Source organism: Leguminivora glycinivorella, chromosome 23 (assembly GCF_023078275.1).
Source record: "Leguminivora glycinivorella isolate SPB_JAAS2020 chromosome 23, LegGlyc_1.1, whole genome shotgun sequence".
Lineage (NCBI taxonomy): Eukaryota > Metazoa > Arthropoda > Insecta > Lepidoptera > Tortricidae > Leguminivora > Leguminivora glycinivorella.
In genome coordinates, this window is record NC_062993.1 from 3,349,476 (window position 1) to 3,366,980 (window position 17,505).

The 17,505-nt window shown below is 39.3% G+C and overlaps 1 protein-coding gene across 4 annotated transcripts in view; it reads right to left on the reverse strand.

The window, feature by feature from the left end:
- The window catches only part of LOC125238437 (protein Skeletor, isoforms B/C), a 135,568-nt gene that overhangs the window by 19,365 nt on the left and 98,698 nt on the right, over positions 1–17,505 (reverse strand). For all 4 annotated transcript variants that reach the window (XM_048145784.1, XM_048145782.1, XM_048145785.1 and 1 more), the window contains 3 exons: positions 15,636–15,735; positions 11,535–11,719; positions 2,616–2,810 (listed from right to left, as the gene is read on the reverse strand). In XM_048145784.1, coding sequence (XP_048001741.1) covers positions 2,616–2,810; positions 11,535–11,719; positions 15,636–15,735 — 480 coding nt within the window. The remainder of the gene's footprint in view (positions 1–2,615; positions 2,811–11,534; positions 11,720–15,635; positions 15,736–17,505) is intronic.

Below are 17,505 nucleotides of genomic sequence, written 5' to 3' on the forward strand. Positions count from 1 at the left end.
GTATGGCGAAAGTATGTCTCTCTAATGTCTTCAAAAAGTCCGCGATGGCACATGTCTATATTGTCTATCTTTTACGGATAACTTACTAGGTATAAACATTTTTATGATAATACCGTAATAAGAAGGTAGCCGCTAGTTATTATTAAGTAGCAATTAGCAATAAGTACACGTTAAGCCACAAATGGCATGTAAAATCCGCCTACTTGAAATAAATTTATGTATAAATGTTGAAAGTATTTCATTATTAATGACTAAAAAGTATAAAATAAATTAATAGTTTAAAAAACACTATAAAACACGCTTTTATAAATGCACGTAAAAGCCAAAAATAAATTATGGATCGTTCAAGTTGTCTCTATTTGTGAGCTGAAGTTTAAAAACTATGTGCTTTTAATTATAATATTTGATTGTAAAAGCGTGGGGCGCTGGAACAGGAAAGACTTTCTTGTAAACAAATACTAAACCGAACTTCCTGGCGAATGAAGTTGCATAAGAACATAACGTTTACATATGCCGCCTAAGGGTTACCAAAGAGAACCAAAGATATCTCGTCCACGAACAAGAACTCTGCATCCTGTCACTGTAGACACTTTCCCCTTTTGTACTTTGATTACCGGAAAAAAGCGGCGTTCTAAGTGTCGGTGACTGTCGATTCTCCTCGCTACTAGCGCATAGTTCGACAAACTGGTACCTACTTTGAACACTGACTTTTTAATTGATTTGACTGTTTAATGTAGAACCTACTAGTCATGCTGCAACTCCAGTTAGCGCGTCAATCTGTGTAACCTCCTTCCCGTAACATAGCATAATTTGATTTATCAGCAAGTTATACAAAAAGTCTTTCCTGTTCCAGCGCCCCACGCTTTTACAATCAAATATTATAATTAAAAGCACATAGTTTTTAAACTTCAGCTCACAAATAGAGACAACTTGAACGATCCATAATTTATTTTTGGCTTTTACGTGCATTTATAAAAGCGTGTTTTATAGTGTTTTTTAAACTATTAATTTATTTTTTCTTGTAAGTGGGTAGCTTTTGCACATTTTAATTTTTCCTCAGTCACCCGTTGACCACGAACGCTGTAAAGAGTTCGAAACGTCGGGATGTATTTTAAATTCATTATACGCGATTTAATCCGTTTCCATAGTTTTATTTCATGAGTAACTATCGCGGTAACCGAAGACAATATCAAAGTTTAGGCTTTCTTTTTCTTTTAATTCACTTAAAACCGTGTCAGTTGGTATCTAAAATTCATCTAGATTGTCGAAAATAATCGAGGTGCTATGAAAAATATCAATTCATACGTTTTAAGAACAAAAGAGGCACAAATACAACAATTATCAGAATTCACAGCAGACCCTTAACTTATAAGGAAAACAAAAACGACATTGGACTGGAGCTATTGGTCCCACGGGAGCCGTTGTCCTTTAATTTAATTTAAGTTTTCACGCAATAAAAAGAGTTTTTTCCTGGAGTTTGACAGTTACTTATTGCTTTCTTTGTTAAGCAGTACATATGTTCAAAATAAACGCACTTATTTAAAATACTTAATTTACGTTGGTACAATCTTGCAGCTTGACGAAAATTCTGTCGAATTTTTGTGTTGATTAGACTCGTAGATTGAATGTAACCAATTTAAAACAGAACAAGGATAAAAATATCTTACTTGTAAGTATCTAGAGCACTACTTACTACTTAGTGTAACTATAAATGTATAATTTGCATATCAGCGGCTAGACAAAACTTCCAAAAGCTTTACCAACGGCCTCTAACATCAATAATAATGGTGAGTTAAGCAGCGTCTATTAGATTGCGGCACTTCCGCAAATGGCGTATTATATACCTTGGAAACAGTGCTGATTTAGTGGTAGGTAATACGACTCTTCGTTCGGTCAGGAAAAGCCTTAAAATGTTGTTGTTATTGATATTGTTTTAAATGTTGGCTTGCATCATCATTTCAGGAAAATGACATACCTTGGTAAAGTGATGATGGTAAGAAACTTCGTTCTTCGAGTTCAAAGGCCCAATGGCCCAGTTGATAGGCTGGCTGCTGTTGGTGAGGAAAGCCAGGTCCAGTTCATCAGCAGCCTTGAGGCTTCACTGGAAGGTGACGATGCTGTAGACATTGACATACCTTGCTAAAGTGATGATGGTAGGAAACCTCGTTCTTCGAGTTCAAAGGCCCAATGGCCCAGATGATAGGCTGGCTGCTGTTGGTGAGGAAAGCCAGGTCCAGTTCATCAGCAGCCTTGAGGCTTCACTGGAAGGTGACGATGCTGTAGACATTGACATACCTTGGTAAAGTGATGATGGTAGGAAACTTCGTTCTTCGAGTTCAAAGGCCCAATGGCCCAGTTGATAGGCTGGCTGCTGTTGGTGAGGAAAGCCAGGTCCAGTTCATCAGCAGCCTTGAGGCTTCACTGGAAGGTGACGATGCTGTAGACATTGACATACCTTGGTAAAGTGATGATGGTAGGAAACCTCGTTCTTCGAGTTCAAAGGCCCAATGGCCCAGATGATAGGCTGGCTGCTGTTGGTGAGGAAAGCCAGGTCCAGTTCATCAGCAGCCTTGAGGCTTCTCTGGAAGGTGACGATGCTGTAGACATTGACATACCTTGGTAAAGTGATGATGGTAGGAAACCTCGTTCTTCGAGTTCAAAGGCCCAATGGCCCAGATGATAGGCTGGCTGCTGTTGGTCAGGAAAGCCAGGTCCAGTTCATCAGCAGCCTTGAGGCTTCTCTGAAAGGTGACGATGCTGTAGCCGTTGACGAGCGCGGCGTTGAGGAGACGGATGGAGTTGGTGCCGTCCTGAAATTAGTTGGTCGTTAGTTGAGGGTATCTAAAATTAATCGACTATCAAGGCAGTAAGACGTTTAAGTAAGAATTGAGGGAATGCCTGGATAAATTCGCACACATACAAAAGCCCTCCGTGGCGCAGTTGGGAGCAAGATGGCTCGCAAAGCCATAGGTCGCAGGTTCGTGTCCTGCCGGAGGTCTGAACTTTTCCATTTTTCCCTTAATTTAAAAATATGCGACTGTCATAATGCAAAATTAATGTATAAGTAAGTTTCCAATAGCTCTGAAAACGAGTAATTCCAGAGGCTTACTTCTGTTTAATCGCCTGCCATAATATTCCATCATCTGAAAAATTGTTTATTAGGAATTCTTGATATTTCAAACTTTCTCTAACAAGTTCAGCATCGAAATGAAATACTCTGTTGTTCAAATAAAGCAATCGCTTTGCTCAGTTTTTGTTGATATTAATTCTGAAAGTATGTTTTAAATTTAGAAATAAAATCTACATTGTATTTTCTTCTCAATCTACAGTGAATGAGAAGAGAAGGTAATAAACACCTACATTTAATGCTTAACAGTTTTAGAGTCGCCCGATTTTTCTCTAGCAATTCTTAAAAACCCAATTTGATATTTTTAATATCTGAAAAAAGTTTTATGAAACGATCTTTACATTCGGAAAAAATCTCGATACTTAGTTTTTTGAAAACTGTCCACCCCACTTTTTTGGATATAGAAATTTTTATGTGGTTTCCACTCAGAATCGCGAGCTCTTTCAATTCTAATAGGAGAAAAAAGTGTCCCAAGGTTTTTTCCCATTCCGTTACAATTTTGCATATATTTTGTATGGCGGTAACGGAATGGACGATTCGGAAAAATGAATGGAAATCTTGGGACATTTTTTTCTCCTATCAGGATCGAAAGACCTCGCGATTCTGAGTATTAATCGCGTAAAATACCCAAGTTACAAAAAAAAGTGGGGTGGACGACTTTGAAAAAAAATGGCCCAGTTAATTATTGAAACCTTATCATTTTAGTATCTTTATGACTTAAATAGGCCCCCACGGCATGTCAAATAGTTTTGAATTGGCCCCTAGCCAAACTACAGTTTCAGCGATGTCTGCTCGCGACGTGCAATGAAATGTTGAGAATTCTTGACGAGTACTTCCAACTCCTAATTAAAAGGAATATCGACTCTATCAACTAAAGTTTAAGACTTAAATTTGAAGATCATGAAACACGATTTTGGGAGGCAAATGGGATAGTTTAATAGTTCTTGCATCATACTTCCTATAATTATATTATAGCTTAATTTTCATAAGATTTGATAAGGTAAGAGATATCTACTACATACATACTTCCCCGTATAATATCTTTCGCATTTCAATAAATTTTAAAATACATTTAGGGGGGAGCGTTCAAGTATTACGTAACGCATTTTTTTAAGATTTTGCACCCTTTCTCTCCCCCATATAATGCACAGTAACGTTTTCCTGTACCCCCCTCCCTAAACGTAAACGTAACATTTAAGTGACCATTGAAGTCACAATCGATTGCAATAGTACTCTTTATTATAACAGTATAATCAGACAGGATTTTCAGCATAATAGTCACAGGACTATGCTGAAAATATTAGACCGCGGGCCAGGCAAAAATATGTGTGGTCATCGCGTCCCGTGTGATATTTCGTAGAATGGTTACCGGCCATGAATAATGAACCTCTGTGAAAGTCACGCAGCCACGGAAACATGTTAAAAAATTGTAAATTTAGTTATCACCTTCCGTTTCATACTTTGTCAGGTGTTAGTTTAGAAGCTATCGCGGAGAATCAGGAAAACAAATGTTACGTAACACGTTGTTTCAATACCCCCCTCCCGCCCTTGTAACGCAACGTAACGTTTTACAAGACCCCTCCATCCTCCCGAATTGCATTACGTAATACTTGAACGCTCCCTTTACCGTGTTGTTCCGTAATTCAATGCCTTTTGCTCTAAAGTGGTAATGTAGGAGTTTCTGTATCCAAAGATTGGATAATGTAGCAATTAGCTAAATTGTATAAGAACATGTTAAAATTCTTGCGAATTATGTATAGAAGTCTCTCGTACAAAGTACAAATTAACGTTGTTAAATATTTCATAGACAGTTACACCTTTATCTTATGTTACACTTCTGTACGGAGCGGAAACTTGGACATCGTACGCAAAACAAGAACGCCGGCTGAACTCCTTTCACATGCGCTGTGTGCGGAGCATACTGGGCATCACATGGAAGGATCGCGTGACAAACGAGTCTGTTCTAGCCGAGGCACAGCTTCCTAGTATCACAGCCATACTAAAGAAGAGGCGACTGAGGTGGCTCGGGCATGTGTATCGAATGGAGCAGACTCGTTTACCACGTCAAATCCTGCTGGGAGAGGTTGCAGATGCAAAGAGACCGGTCGGACGGCCAATGCTGCGCTTTAAAGATTGCGTGAAGCGTGACATGGTCACATTTGATATTCCATGCAACCAGTGGCAGCGGCTGGCCGAAGACCGACCCACGTGGCGCCGTGTTGTCCATGACGGTCAATCCAAGCACGACAACGCCTGGTTCTCCTCCTTGAATGATAAACGCATGAGGCGTCACGAGCAGGCCTCTAACCCCCGCCCATCTGGGGGAGCATACACCTGTCGTGTGTGCGGACGAGGGATCCTCTCTCGAATTGGGCTATACAGCCACGAACGTAAGTGTCGCAAGGATGCTGCTTGAATCATCTGTTATAGATGCAAAGGCCTGTTATTATTATTACACCTTTATCCATTAGCATTTTTAATCAATGTAACTGTAAAGAAATTAAAATTGCAAAGACTATTTTGAAGTATGAAACTGTATTGTGGTAAAATTCGTTCCTTAAGTTTTATTTTTGAAATGATTTTTTTTACTCAAATTCGTTAAAAAATGATTTTGTACCTACCTATTTTCTGAAGGTTACAATTTTTTTTAAATATTTCTGCCAGTTTTTTTTAAATGTGAAAATCGAGTTCTATTTAATCTCCTAAGACACAGAACTTAATTACAACCTAACGTCTTTTATTGATGATTCCACTGAAAGAAACGATTAGGGAGCATTAAGCCCGCGTGCCTCGCATTCCAATGTGCTCGTTAGCAACCACATTACTAGTCAAATAACAGGGACAGTCTCCAGCTTAGAATTTATAAAGACCAAAGATAAGTGAATAGTATTCAGTTTATAGTATAGTATTCCTTATTTATATTATACAATACAATACAATACAATACTCTTTATTGCACACCTCACATAGTTTACAAGTAATACACAAGAAACAAAACAAATTAAACAGAGGTAACAACAGGCGGTCTTATCGCTTAAGAGCGATCTCTTCCAGACAACCTTTGGATACTGGAGTTAATATAATCAGAATATATGGTAGGTGGCTCTAAAAATATGAGAAGTAGAATTATATACTTAGGACCTAGTTTAAAATTATGTAGACGCAAAATTTACAACTGTAGTAAATAAAATCCACTATACCCGTAAGGTTTCCATACGATGTAAGTATACCTGTATTGTTTCTTGAATAAAAAATCATAATCATAATCATAATCAGTTTATTGGTAATAAATAAATTACATGTCAATATTTCAAATACAATCGTAATAAATAGAAATTATTAGTACAAGACTAGGTTATTGTAAAGAAAGAATTCCTTATAATCATAGAACGTCTGCTCTATAAGCCAATTTTTCAGTTTGGTTTTAAATGTTGCTATATTAGGTGTAGCGATTATTGCATTCGGGAGGTTATTATAGATCTTGCGACCCATGACGTGTGTGAGTTTCCCTGACTTAGCGAGTCTATGTGACACGCAGGGCAGCTTTCTAGCGCGCGCGCTACGGGTCTCATACCTGCGCGGGGCCGTGTTACAGTTGGGCGTTGCGTCTACTTCTTCTCGTGTGATCATTGCCATTTTAAAAATAAGGAGAGATGGTAGCGTCATAATACCGAGTGACTTAAAGTGAGGTTTGGCAGTTTCGGTTTGAGAGATCCGCACTATAGCTCTTACTGCCCGTTTTTGTAAACGAAACACCCTTTCCCAATCAGCGGCTCCCGCCCACAGTTCGACCCCATACTGAAGGTGTGAGTGTATGGACGCAAAATAGCACGACCGAACCATTTCTTTCGGAAGTAGTCTCGCTAATCGTTTAAGTGCAAAGCACGATGTAGCCAGTTTACTGCAGACTTTATCAATATGACAACTCCACGTGAGACTGCTGTTCAACTCGAACCCAAGAAACGTGGCATTCATTACTAAACTTGTTCTATGCGCTTACCGTTAACAGTTACTGACAGTGGTCTTGTTTGTCGGCTTGAGAGGTCAAAGTGGATAAACTGAGTCTTTTTGATGTTTAATATAAGTCCGTTAGCCATAAACCACTCTGACACAGATGCAGCGGTTAAGTTTAATTTGTGTTCGAGTTCATCATAGGTCGAGGCGTCAACCACCACAGCTACATCGTCAGCGTACATAAACGTCTCTCCGGTATCGATGGCGTTAGGAAGATCGTTTAGCAGTAGCGTGAAGAGGATATTGGAGACGGACGATCCTTGGGCAACGCCCATACTCGTGGAGACTGTGTCCGATTGTACTCGACCACTATCAGCCACCACAACTTGAGACCTGTTATGTAGTAAGTCAGCTATTAGTGCAAGTGCAGAGCCTCCAAAACCGTAGTGCTGCAGCTTGTCGATTAGGACTTCGCGATCCGCGACGTCGAAGGCCTTCGACAAGTCGCAACACAATACAGCGACCTGGGTCTTGCGCTCGCGTGCTTCCATAATTTGCCGAACCACCACTCGTGTCAGTGTGGTGGTTGACAGGCCTTTTCGGTATGCGAATTGCCTCTCGGATAATGAGTCAGTTGATTTCAAAAATTCAGTTAATCTTGAACTTAGACCATACTCAAAGATCTTTGCTAGTACGGGTATAATCGCAACAGGTCTGTAGCCGTCGAGGTCGTCCCTCCTTCCCTTACCCTTATAAAGCGGACAGATGCGGCTTTCCTTTAGTGGATCAGGGAAGACGCCTTCTCGGAGGCACCTGTTGTATATGACGGTGAGAATAGGAGACAGTTCAGCTGCAGAGGAGTTAATCAGCGTCACGGAGAGGTCATAAATATCGCGTGTTGGTTTTTTGGCTAAATTAGAAATGATGATGCGGTATACTTCGTCAGGTGTGAATGGCTTCAGTCTAATGCATCGGTCCGAGGGCGGGCGGGCGGCGCGCAGCAGGGCGCGCGCGCGCGACACGTCCGCGGGGGGCGCCCCGCACGTCGCAGCTGCGCTCGCGAGTCTATTGTTCATGGCATCTGCTGCCGCTTTTTTTGTTGTAAATTTATGTCCATTTGAGTCCAAAATGATGTCAGTAAAATCCACAGGGTCATGGGGTGCCTTACCTTTTTCTCTGTTGATTACCGCCCACATTGTTTTGATTGTGTTTGAACTGTTAACAATTTTATTTTCGTAAAACACTGCCTTTCTTGAATGAAGTAGACTATTATATTTTAAGCTCATACTAGCGATAAGATTTTTTATATGTACGTTATCCGGTAAGCGGTTTGCTAAATCAGTTATTTCGAACATTAATGTTTTAATATTATACATTTCAGTCGTTACCCATGAATCTGATTTTCTGTTATTAATAGTTTTGAGAGGGAAGCAGATTTCAAACTTATTTTTGAGAACAGTAATTAAGGACATAGTTAATCGGTTTACGGATTCATTGTTACGGTGCAAAATTTCATCCCAATCTACGCTTTGGATAGCCCGTCTAAATTCGAGGTAGGATCGCGGCGAGATAAGCCTTGCGCGGCGGGTGAGGGGGCGGGGCGGGGCGCGCGGGCGCAGCAGCTCGGCGCGCACGGCGAGGTGGTCGCTGAGGTGCGTGACGACGGGCGCGGCGCGCAGCGTCGAGCGGTCACCGTTCCAGTACACATGGTCGAGGCTGGTGGATGTGGTAGCCGTCACCCTAGTCGGAAAGTTCACCAAGTTCCTAAAGTCATGAGTCGCAAGTAGATCATATAATTTTTTTAATTCTGGTCTAACATTGCTCTCCGTATCGTCTATGTTCGTATCACCTAATATTATGCAATCTCGATTCACAGTACTTATTTTATCGAGCAGACGTTCTAAGTACCAGAGGAATTCGTTACTACTTATTCCACAGTTAGACCTGTATATACAAACAATGGTGACGTTAAAATCTATTAAATCGACTGCCGATATTTCACAGTATCGTTCCTCTGATAATGAAGTTAAATAAACATTTTCAACAGCCTTTAAATTTGTGCGTACATATATACACGAGCCACCGTGTTCATAACTCGAGCGGCAAAAACATGAAATTAATCTAAACTCATCTAGACATACACATTTTAATTTGTCGTCGGTTAACCAATGTTCTGTGATTGCAAGCACGTCGCATTGCAGTTCATTACGTAACAATATTTCCATCTTCTGGGTCTTATTGTCAAGTGCGCGAATGTTTTGATGACAAACGACGAGTTTGCGCGGTGCATCAGGTTTACGAGTTGCGTTTGGTGCGGGTCGTTTGCTATCGCTATGCTCTAGCGCCGGCAGCGGCGGTCGGTAGATCTGCGCCGGAGTGATGACGTTGGTGACCCCGCGCGCGCGCTGCGCGGGGGCCGCTTCGAAACCACTCTGTGAATCGCACGCGCGCGGGCCACACAGTAGGCGAGTTGAAAATGTCATAAATATTTTCGGGAATGCCAATTAAGAACGACGCATGTCTTTCTGTTTTTATAATCCTCTTTTCCACATAATATTCGTCGGAGTTTGCTTGTTCTTTCAGAAAACTTAATACGTCTTCACGTGTCGTATCAGGTCTAAATGACCATGCTTGTAAATATTTTAGCCGTTCAACCCCTTTAATTTTAGTATGGTTGGAGCCCGTACCTACCACAATTTTCTTGCTATTACGTTTTCGAGAAGCAGATTTCCATTCGTTGTCGTTTTCAAAATCATCCGCGTCGGAAACTTCGGCAGGTTTCATGGTCGATCGTACATCGAGATCAGCGGGTTTAGTGGCCACACGCGGTCGCTGCGCGTCATCGATAATCGCCGATGAGCACTCGGTTGACTCGGTGTTATTCGGCGGCGGGTTCAGTGTTGGTACGGCTACATGCTTACTGGCAGGAGCAACGGAGACGGGCGCTGCGGTCGGGGGCGCTGGGTGTGAGAGAGATTTCCGAGGTGCTTGAGGCGCGGTGCTCACGGCATGAGTGAGTAGCGATCTCGCGTTCGCACGCGCGGTCCGAGCTGATGTTGTTGCAGTTATTGCTGGTGACGTACCTGCTGTTCGGCTTGTTTTCGTCGGCTTCGGCACTGGTTCGTCGGTCTTCGGAGTATGAAGTGGCTCTTGTTGTGTTGACTTATCGCCATCTTTGCCGTTATTCGTTTGAGTTTTTATATTCGCCGGCTCTAATTTTGCTAAAATCGCGTCAATCTTGAAGTGAATTTCGGATATTTTTAATTCAAACGGTTGCAACGCTTTTTGAATTAACGTTTCAATGGCTTGTAACGTTACTTTAGCCATGTTAGCTCGAAAATTTATAAAAAAAATAGACGAGAGTTCGTAGGTACGTGTGTTCGCGGCGGAGGCGCGGGGGGCACATATATATGAGTATGAGTATGAATAAGTAAATATTTTTTATTGCACCACACAGATAACAGATTTACAAGTAGCAGAATTACATTAAACATTTAGGTAGCAACGGGCGGTCTTCTCGCTGTACGCGATCTCTACCAGACAACCTTAGGGTAGCAGGAAATAAAGAATAGATGTGTGTTTTTTCAAGCGATAGTGATTAAAAACTTCCAAGTAGTAGTAGTAGTAGTAGTAGTATAGGTAGTAAAATTTGCACCTACCTACTTATTTGATACTTTGATATTTCTTGTGTATAGATATTACTGTTCAATTACAATATGTTTCTACCATTGCTCCCTTCTTTTCACTTTAGGTTAATAAATATCAAAAAATAAATAGTAATGTACCCAAAATATAGCCTTGTGTTACGCCTTCAATATAAATCTGAGTTTAAGAAAAATAAGCGATCCCAGAGCTTATGACCTCAACAACCCATCAATAAGAAAGATTTTTGTTTAAATACTTTACTAGACAGCTTTACTACACCTTAAAATGTGGTACAGTTTCGACACTAAATTGATGAAGTCAAATGCCTTAGACAAGTCAAGTACCAACTTACCACAAGAACTTCATCAGGACAAGAACCTCTCACACCAGCGCACTGGCCCTTCGCATCCAGGTAGTAACTAGTCTACAGCGAATCCTTTGAGCATGCTCTTGTCTACACACGCAACGGCCATGTCACCACCGACCATCTAGGAGTGGTGAGGGTCACCAGAAATGCCGAAGGATTTTCCTATATCTTGCTCTGTTCCTCTTTCTCTCGCATTCCCTTTTTAGATTAGTCATACAATAAAGAGTAATGGGCCTAAAACATGGTCTTGTGGTACGCCTTTACTACTAGAGTGGAGCTAAGGAAAATAAGTGGTCCTAAAGCTTGTAACCTTGACAACACATTACCTATAAAGATGACAGTGAGAATACTTCACAGCGACACCTTAAATGTAGTATAGGTTTGTCAGCAAGACAGCATTGATGGAGTCAAATGCTTTAAAAAAATTAAATACAAACTCACCACAAATACTTCATCAGGACAAGACCCCCTCACGCCAGCGCACTGGCTCTTAGCATCTAAGTAATAGTCTACAGCGAATCCTTTGAGCGTGGTTTTGTCCACCCACGCAACAGCCACGTCGCCACCAACCATTTGGGAGTGGTGAGGGTCGCCGGAGATACCGAAAGACATGTATTCACCATCCTCTGTAAAGAAAAAAAAACGTATAGGTTTGGGTGCGAAATGTATCAAAATTCATTTATACGGCTCACATTGCATACATTACAAACTATACTGCACATATTGGGTACACGAAGGGAGGCCTATGCTCATCAGTGGGTGATTGAAGGATGATGATGATGATGAGTGCACGTTAAAATGAATATCGACTAAATTGGATCACGGAAAACGGACTAATGCCACAGTTTAACGACAATGGCATCCAATTGTTTGAATAGTCTGAATAGCGATGAAATTTTACTTTCAATAGAAGGTTATTTGAACGATTCATTATAACAAGCTTCAGCATTAGAATACTTAATTAATGTTTAATTTAAATAAAGTGTAAGAAATAAAATAAATGATAAAAAAGAAAGGAAATATGTGAAACCTGACCAGAAATATACGACTACTCAGTCAGGAGGGCGCTGTTACTCAGATGTATGGGGTGACAGTTCAGTATAGTATGAATATAATTTTTAAGAAAAAAAAAACCGCCTTCCTTTGGGGTTCTGGTGATAAATACTTTCAAATGTTGGATTACGTTACCAATTCGTCTGTATATTTTTTAATGTTTGTTATTCGATATCTCCGTCATTTCTGAACCAATTTTGAAATTTGGATGATTCTGAAGTACTTACAGATGAGAATGATTATCAGAACGGAACTCTAACCAGGGGCGGCTCACTCTTCATCAGCAGTTCCACTGCACCAAATGTCACTGTTCTGGACGTAAGTGCATGCTGTTCTTATAAAAATACCAAAGACACTATAAGTGTGCCGTTCAGATTTGAGGAGTTAGGTTCTGACCATCATCAGCAATTCCACTGCACCAAATGTCACTGTTCTGGACGAAAGTGCATGCTGTTCTTATAAAAATACCAAAGTCACTATAAGCGTGCCGTTCAGATTTGAAGAGTTCCGTTCTGGCCATCATCAGCAGTTCCACTGCACCAAATGTCACTGTTTCGTACGTAAATGCATGCTGTTCCTTTAAAAACACAAAAATCACCATATGTATGCCTTTCAGATTTGAGGAGTTCCCTCGATTTCTCCAGGATCCCACCACCAGAACTGGGTTCTGAGAAAAATGGGATCAATCTGTATGTATATACATTCTATCAAAAAAAAAATTTCAAAATCGGTCCAGTAACGACGGAGATATCGAGGAACAAACATTAAAAAAAAACAGACGAATTGAGAACCCCTTCCCTTGAGATTTGGAAGGCGGTTAAAAATAGTTCTAATGACAATCCGCAACATGGACATGGTCATATATTTCTGGTCAGGATTTACGACTGTGTACCTCAGTGTCGGTAGTACCTATTCTAGAAAGTAAGATTTTTAATAACACGCCTGTTATGAACGAAAAAATCTTACTTTCTGCCTACCAAACCTAGGTACAAAGTTTATCAATATTTTCAACCATTTTGCTACTTTATTATCGTAGGTCAATCAACCATCGAGAATTCATCTAAAGTAAATTGATCTTACTTTGATTGTATAGAAAGCCAGTGAAGTTGTTACGGTCTGTAGAGCTTTAATAAATATCTTTGAGTCGTCTGAGGAATAAATAGATCCTTATTATCTTCAAGACTTCGAGACTACTTGTACTTAAAAGTAAGTAGCTTTAATACTTGACAGAAGTGGAATCGATTGGCATGAAAAGTAGCATTTGTAAATTTTCATTTTCATATATATTTCATTGAAAATAGTTTACTTTTCTAGCAGGATTTTTTCAATCTGTGAATGTTTATAAGATCGTTTTTACGTAGCATCAAGGGATCTGGTAGCTGTTCGCACTAATCCAATATCAAAATGTATTTTGAGAGGTACAGGGATAGTAAATACAAGGACACCCTGTATAATATTAATAAGCCACACATGACTCTTATTAGATAATAATTATTATTTAGTTAATATTGTACATCAGGCAATAGTCGGCGTAAATAACTATAATGTTAATAATGTTACTGATTACAATAATCATGGAAGCAACGCGGTAATTATGTCCCTTATATACTGTGACAATATTGGGACTTATTCAGAATTTAACAACATAATGTTACATATAATATTTGTCTTCGGTTATCGCGATAGTTAGTCATGAAATAAAACTATGGAAACGGATTAAATCGCGTATAATGAATTTAAATACATCCCGACGTTTCGAACTCTTTACAGCGTTCGTGGTCAACGGGTGACTGAATCCGCGGGTGCGATTTAATCCGTTTCCATAGTTTTATTTCATAATGTTACATAATTATTATTTAAAAAAAAAAGTTGATTGCGTTAGTAATCACTTAATCAGCTCAGGTGCCGTAGCCGAATGATCTACGAGCGTGTCGTTTCGTGAGCGTTTCGTGAGCGTTTCGTGAGCGTTTCGTGAGCGTTTCGTGAGCGTTTCGTGAGCGTTTGAGCCATTCGGCTACGTACCCAGGCCCCGTAGCCGAATGGCATAAACGCTCACGAAACTAAACGCTCGTAGATATCTATCTCTATCGCTCTTGCGTATTGGCGCGACAGAGCCAGACTACCTTTCTCAGCGTTTCGTTTTCGTTTCGCGTCGCAGAAATGCCATTCGGCTACGGCACCAGGTGTCAAGTATATGTATGGCAGCATAAGCATTAGATAAAATTTCATTTATGGGCCATTCTTTTCAAAGTTGTCCACCCACTTTTTTTTTTTAGATTTGAATTTTTTTATGTGTTTTCCACTCAGAACCGCGATCTTTTTTAATCCTAATAGGAGAAAAAAAGTGTCCCATGGTTTTTTTCCCATTCTGTTACACTTTTTCATACATTTTGTATGGCGGTAACGGAATGGAATGTTCGAAAAAATGTATGGAAATCTTGGGACTTTTTTTTCTCCTATCAGGATCGAAAGAGCTCTCGATTCTGAGTATGAATCGCGTAAAAAATACCAATGTTACAAAAAAAGTGGGGTGGACAACTTTGAAAAAAATGGCCCTTATACACATTTTCATATAGAATAAAGGAAAATGGATCGGTGTTTCAAAAATTCCCGTCGAGTATGACTTTTGCCACTTTTACTTTATTTCAATTTGTGTAGTATTGTATAGTCAATCAATTTTCAATAATATAATTTGCTACTACATAAACTGCATTATTGATACATAGAGAGCAGAATACGGTCTCATGGCAATTATGTTCTACGAAGCGTAATCTCAGGATAATGGATAAAAGGTCATGGACTGCGTATAAGCGACATCGCAGATTGGTTCGGCGTAATACGGTAGACGATATTTAGGGACATTACACACTCACTGATAGTAAGGCTTATGGCAATGGTGTAAGGCTTACAAATTAAATTTCGGGATATTCGGTCATTGAGTATAAGCGACATCGTTGATTGGTTTGGTATAATACGGTGCAGGTACACGATGTTTTAAGACACTACACACTGTTTGTGACATGTATAAGGTCTAGAGGTCTATGAAATGTTAAGTGTTGCTTTAACCCTTAAATGCACAGTCATCGTCGAGGTCATGCATTTAAGGGTTAAGCATTTTGTTGATGAATGATTCGCAGTAAAATCAGAGATTGGTTATACAGTCATTGACAAGGCAATGTAAAAGTGAGTTACCTATTCAAGACCCAATGTAGGCTTTTTCGGTGCTATAATTGATTAGTTTACTGGGATTATACAGTCCAGTCCCCATAGATAAATCGGGAGATAATAAAACTCCATGGCCATACATGTAGATTATTTTTGTGTCCTACATGTCTTTGCACCACACTGAACTTTATTTTTTATTTATAATTTGGCATTTAAAGTGATGACAAATTAAAATTAATGATGCAGACATTATCTTAAATAAATTCCCACGTCAATTATTATTAAATTTCATGAATCATATTATTAATAACACAGCTTACTCACCCAGCTTAGATACCAGCTGCAGCACGATGCTGTCCCCAGCTACCGCCCAACGGACCTCGAACGCCAGGTCATCGTACAACACCTCGCAGTTCAGCTTCGACTGAAAATAAATAGTCTTAATTAGCAATAAAATAAACATACTCAACTCATGCATACAAAAAAGTTTACATACTTTATAGTTACTAGTTTTGTACGGACGTAGAAATATTTAAAAAAAAATTAGTTACATATTAGGTCATCAGTTTTTCAGGAGTAGGTAGTAGCAGTAGGACTGCGATTCTATATTGACTATTACTTCTTCTTTTTTTAACTTCAGCACAAAAACCTCCTTTTTAAACCAGTGTCTTGGTCTTGCTAAAATGCCCTATCTTCTTCCATTAAAGTTCTATTTAAACGTTCTGCGACGCCATTTGGTTATGGTGTATATGACACATTAGTTGCTTAAAAAGATATCATATTCTTGGCTAGAAAAGAAATAGTAACCTTATAATTTCAACCCTCTCTAAACTAGCATCTTACATACGTATAAATACGGTAACTTTTTCCTTTAACGTTCTGCTTAAACGTTCTACGACGCCATTTAGTTACGATGTATACAAGATAACATATTAGGTAGTTCCTATAAAAGATAACATATTCGTAGCTTCAAATAGTACCATGTATCTATACCTACCGCCTATTAGGTATAAGATAGGTATAATACCGTGTTTACACATTCGCCAGCCTTTCTTGAAGGCCGGGCGGTATAATTTTCTAGTAGATTTGCAAGGGCGAGCCGATGACGCGGCGAAGGGTAATCGAGTGTGCGGCCCTTTGCCCTTCGGTCTAAGTCAAAAGTGATACGGAGTTGTACAATTAATATCAATAAATTTAAGTTTATGAAATATATCTATCGGAACGGATTGTGTCATGTCACGTAGGTATAATGAATTAATAATACATCCAGATGGTTTCCAACCCTTTAGATCTTCCTGGTCAAGGAGTGAGGGTTCAAAACACTAAGATATATTTACTGTAAATTAATTTAACGAAGAACTAAGTAACGTGTATAATGTGTTTATTGTAGGTATTTTCTCCGTGCCCATATTTATTACCTTAACTATACACCCTGTTTTTATTGAATTCCGTTTACTTTAAGGGATTGTTCTTTAGATCAAATACAACTAATTTGTCTAAGGAACTAGTGCCTTAACTCTTACGGTTATCGAGTTATTAAAAAAACAAAAATAATTACTGAACACGTGTGTGACTGCCTTTACCACTTCCCGTCATGACATGTACCGTCAATCACTTGACACTAACTTGAATATTATTTTTAAGGGTCTCTCACACTAATTAATTCATTTACTGTGTATGAAAACGATGAAAAAAATGTTTTTGCTAATTTAACTAAAAGTGTTGTACAGGCTGGTTCCTGCAGGTAGCATCAAAAGGGTCAATCCGCGACAAGAGTAACATGAGTCACGATTTTATGGCATGTTCAATTTATTCACGATGCTCGTTCAAGTTAAAATCTATCTCTAAATAAGTCTTACTTTCCCGATTGCATCTAAGATCCTTTCATTTGCAGCTGTAGTTCAAATAAACAATCAATGAAGTCGTGACTCACGTTACTTTTACGTGGATTCACCCAAAAGATAATATTTATTGTTTCTATCCTTGATCATAATTAAAACACCAGCCAAAGTTATTATTATTAGTTTATTACATCAGACCATAAAATTATATAATATCGAGGCCAGTGCATCAAGCGTTAAAATTATAAATAAACATATTACCATATTAGTGAGAGCTACGTTTGCCAACAAAATGATGGCAAAGGTCAATGAATTGGAAACCATTTAAGAAACGATTAAGCTAAAGATTCAAA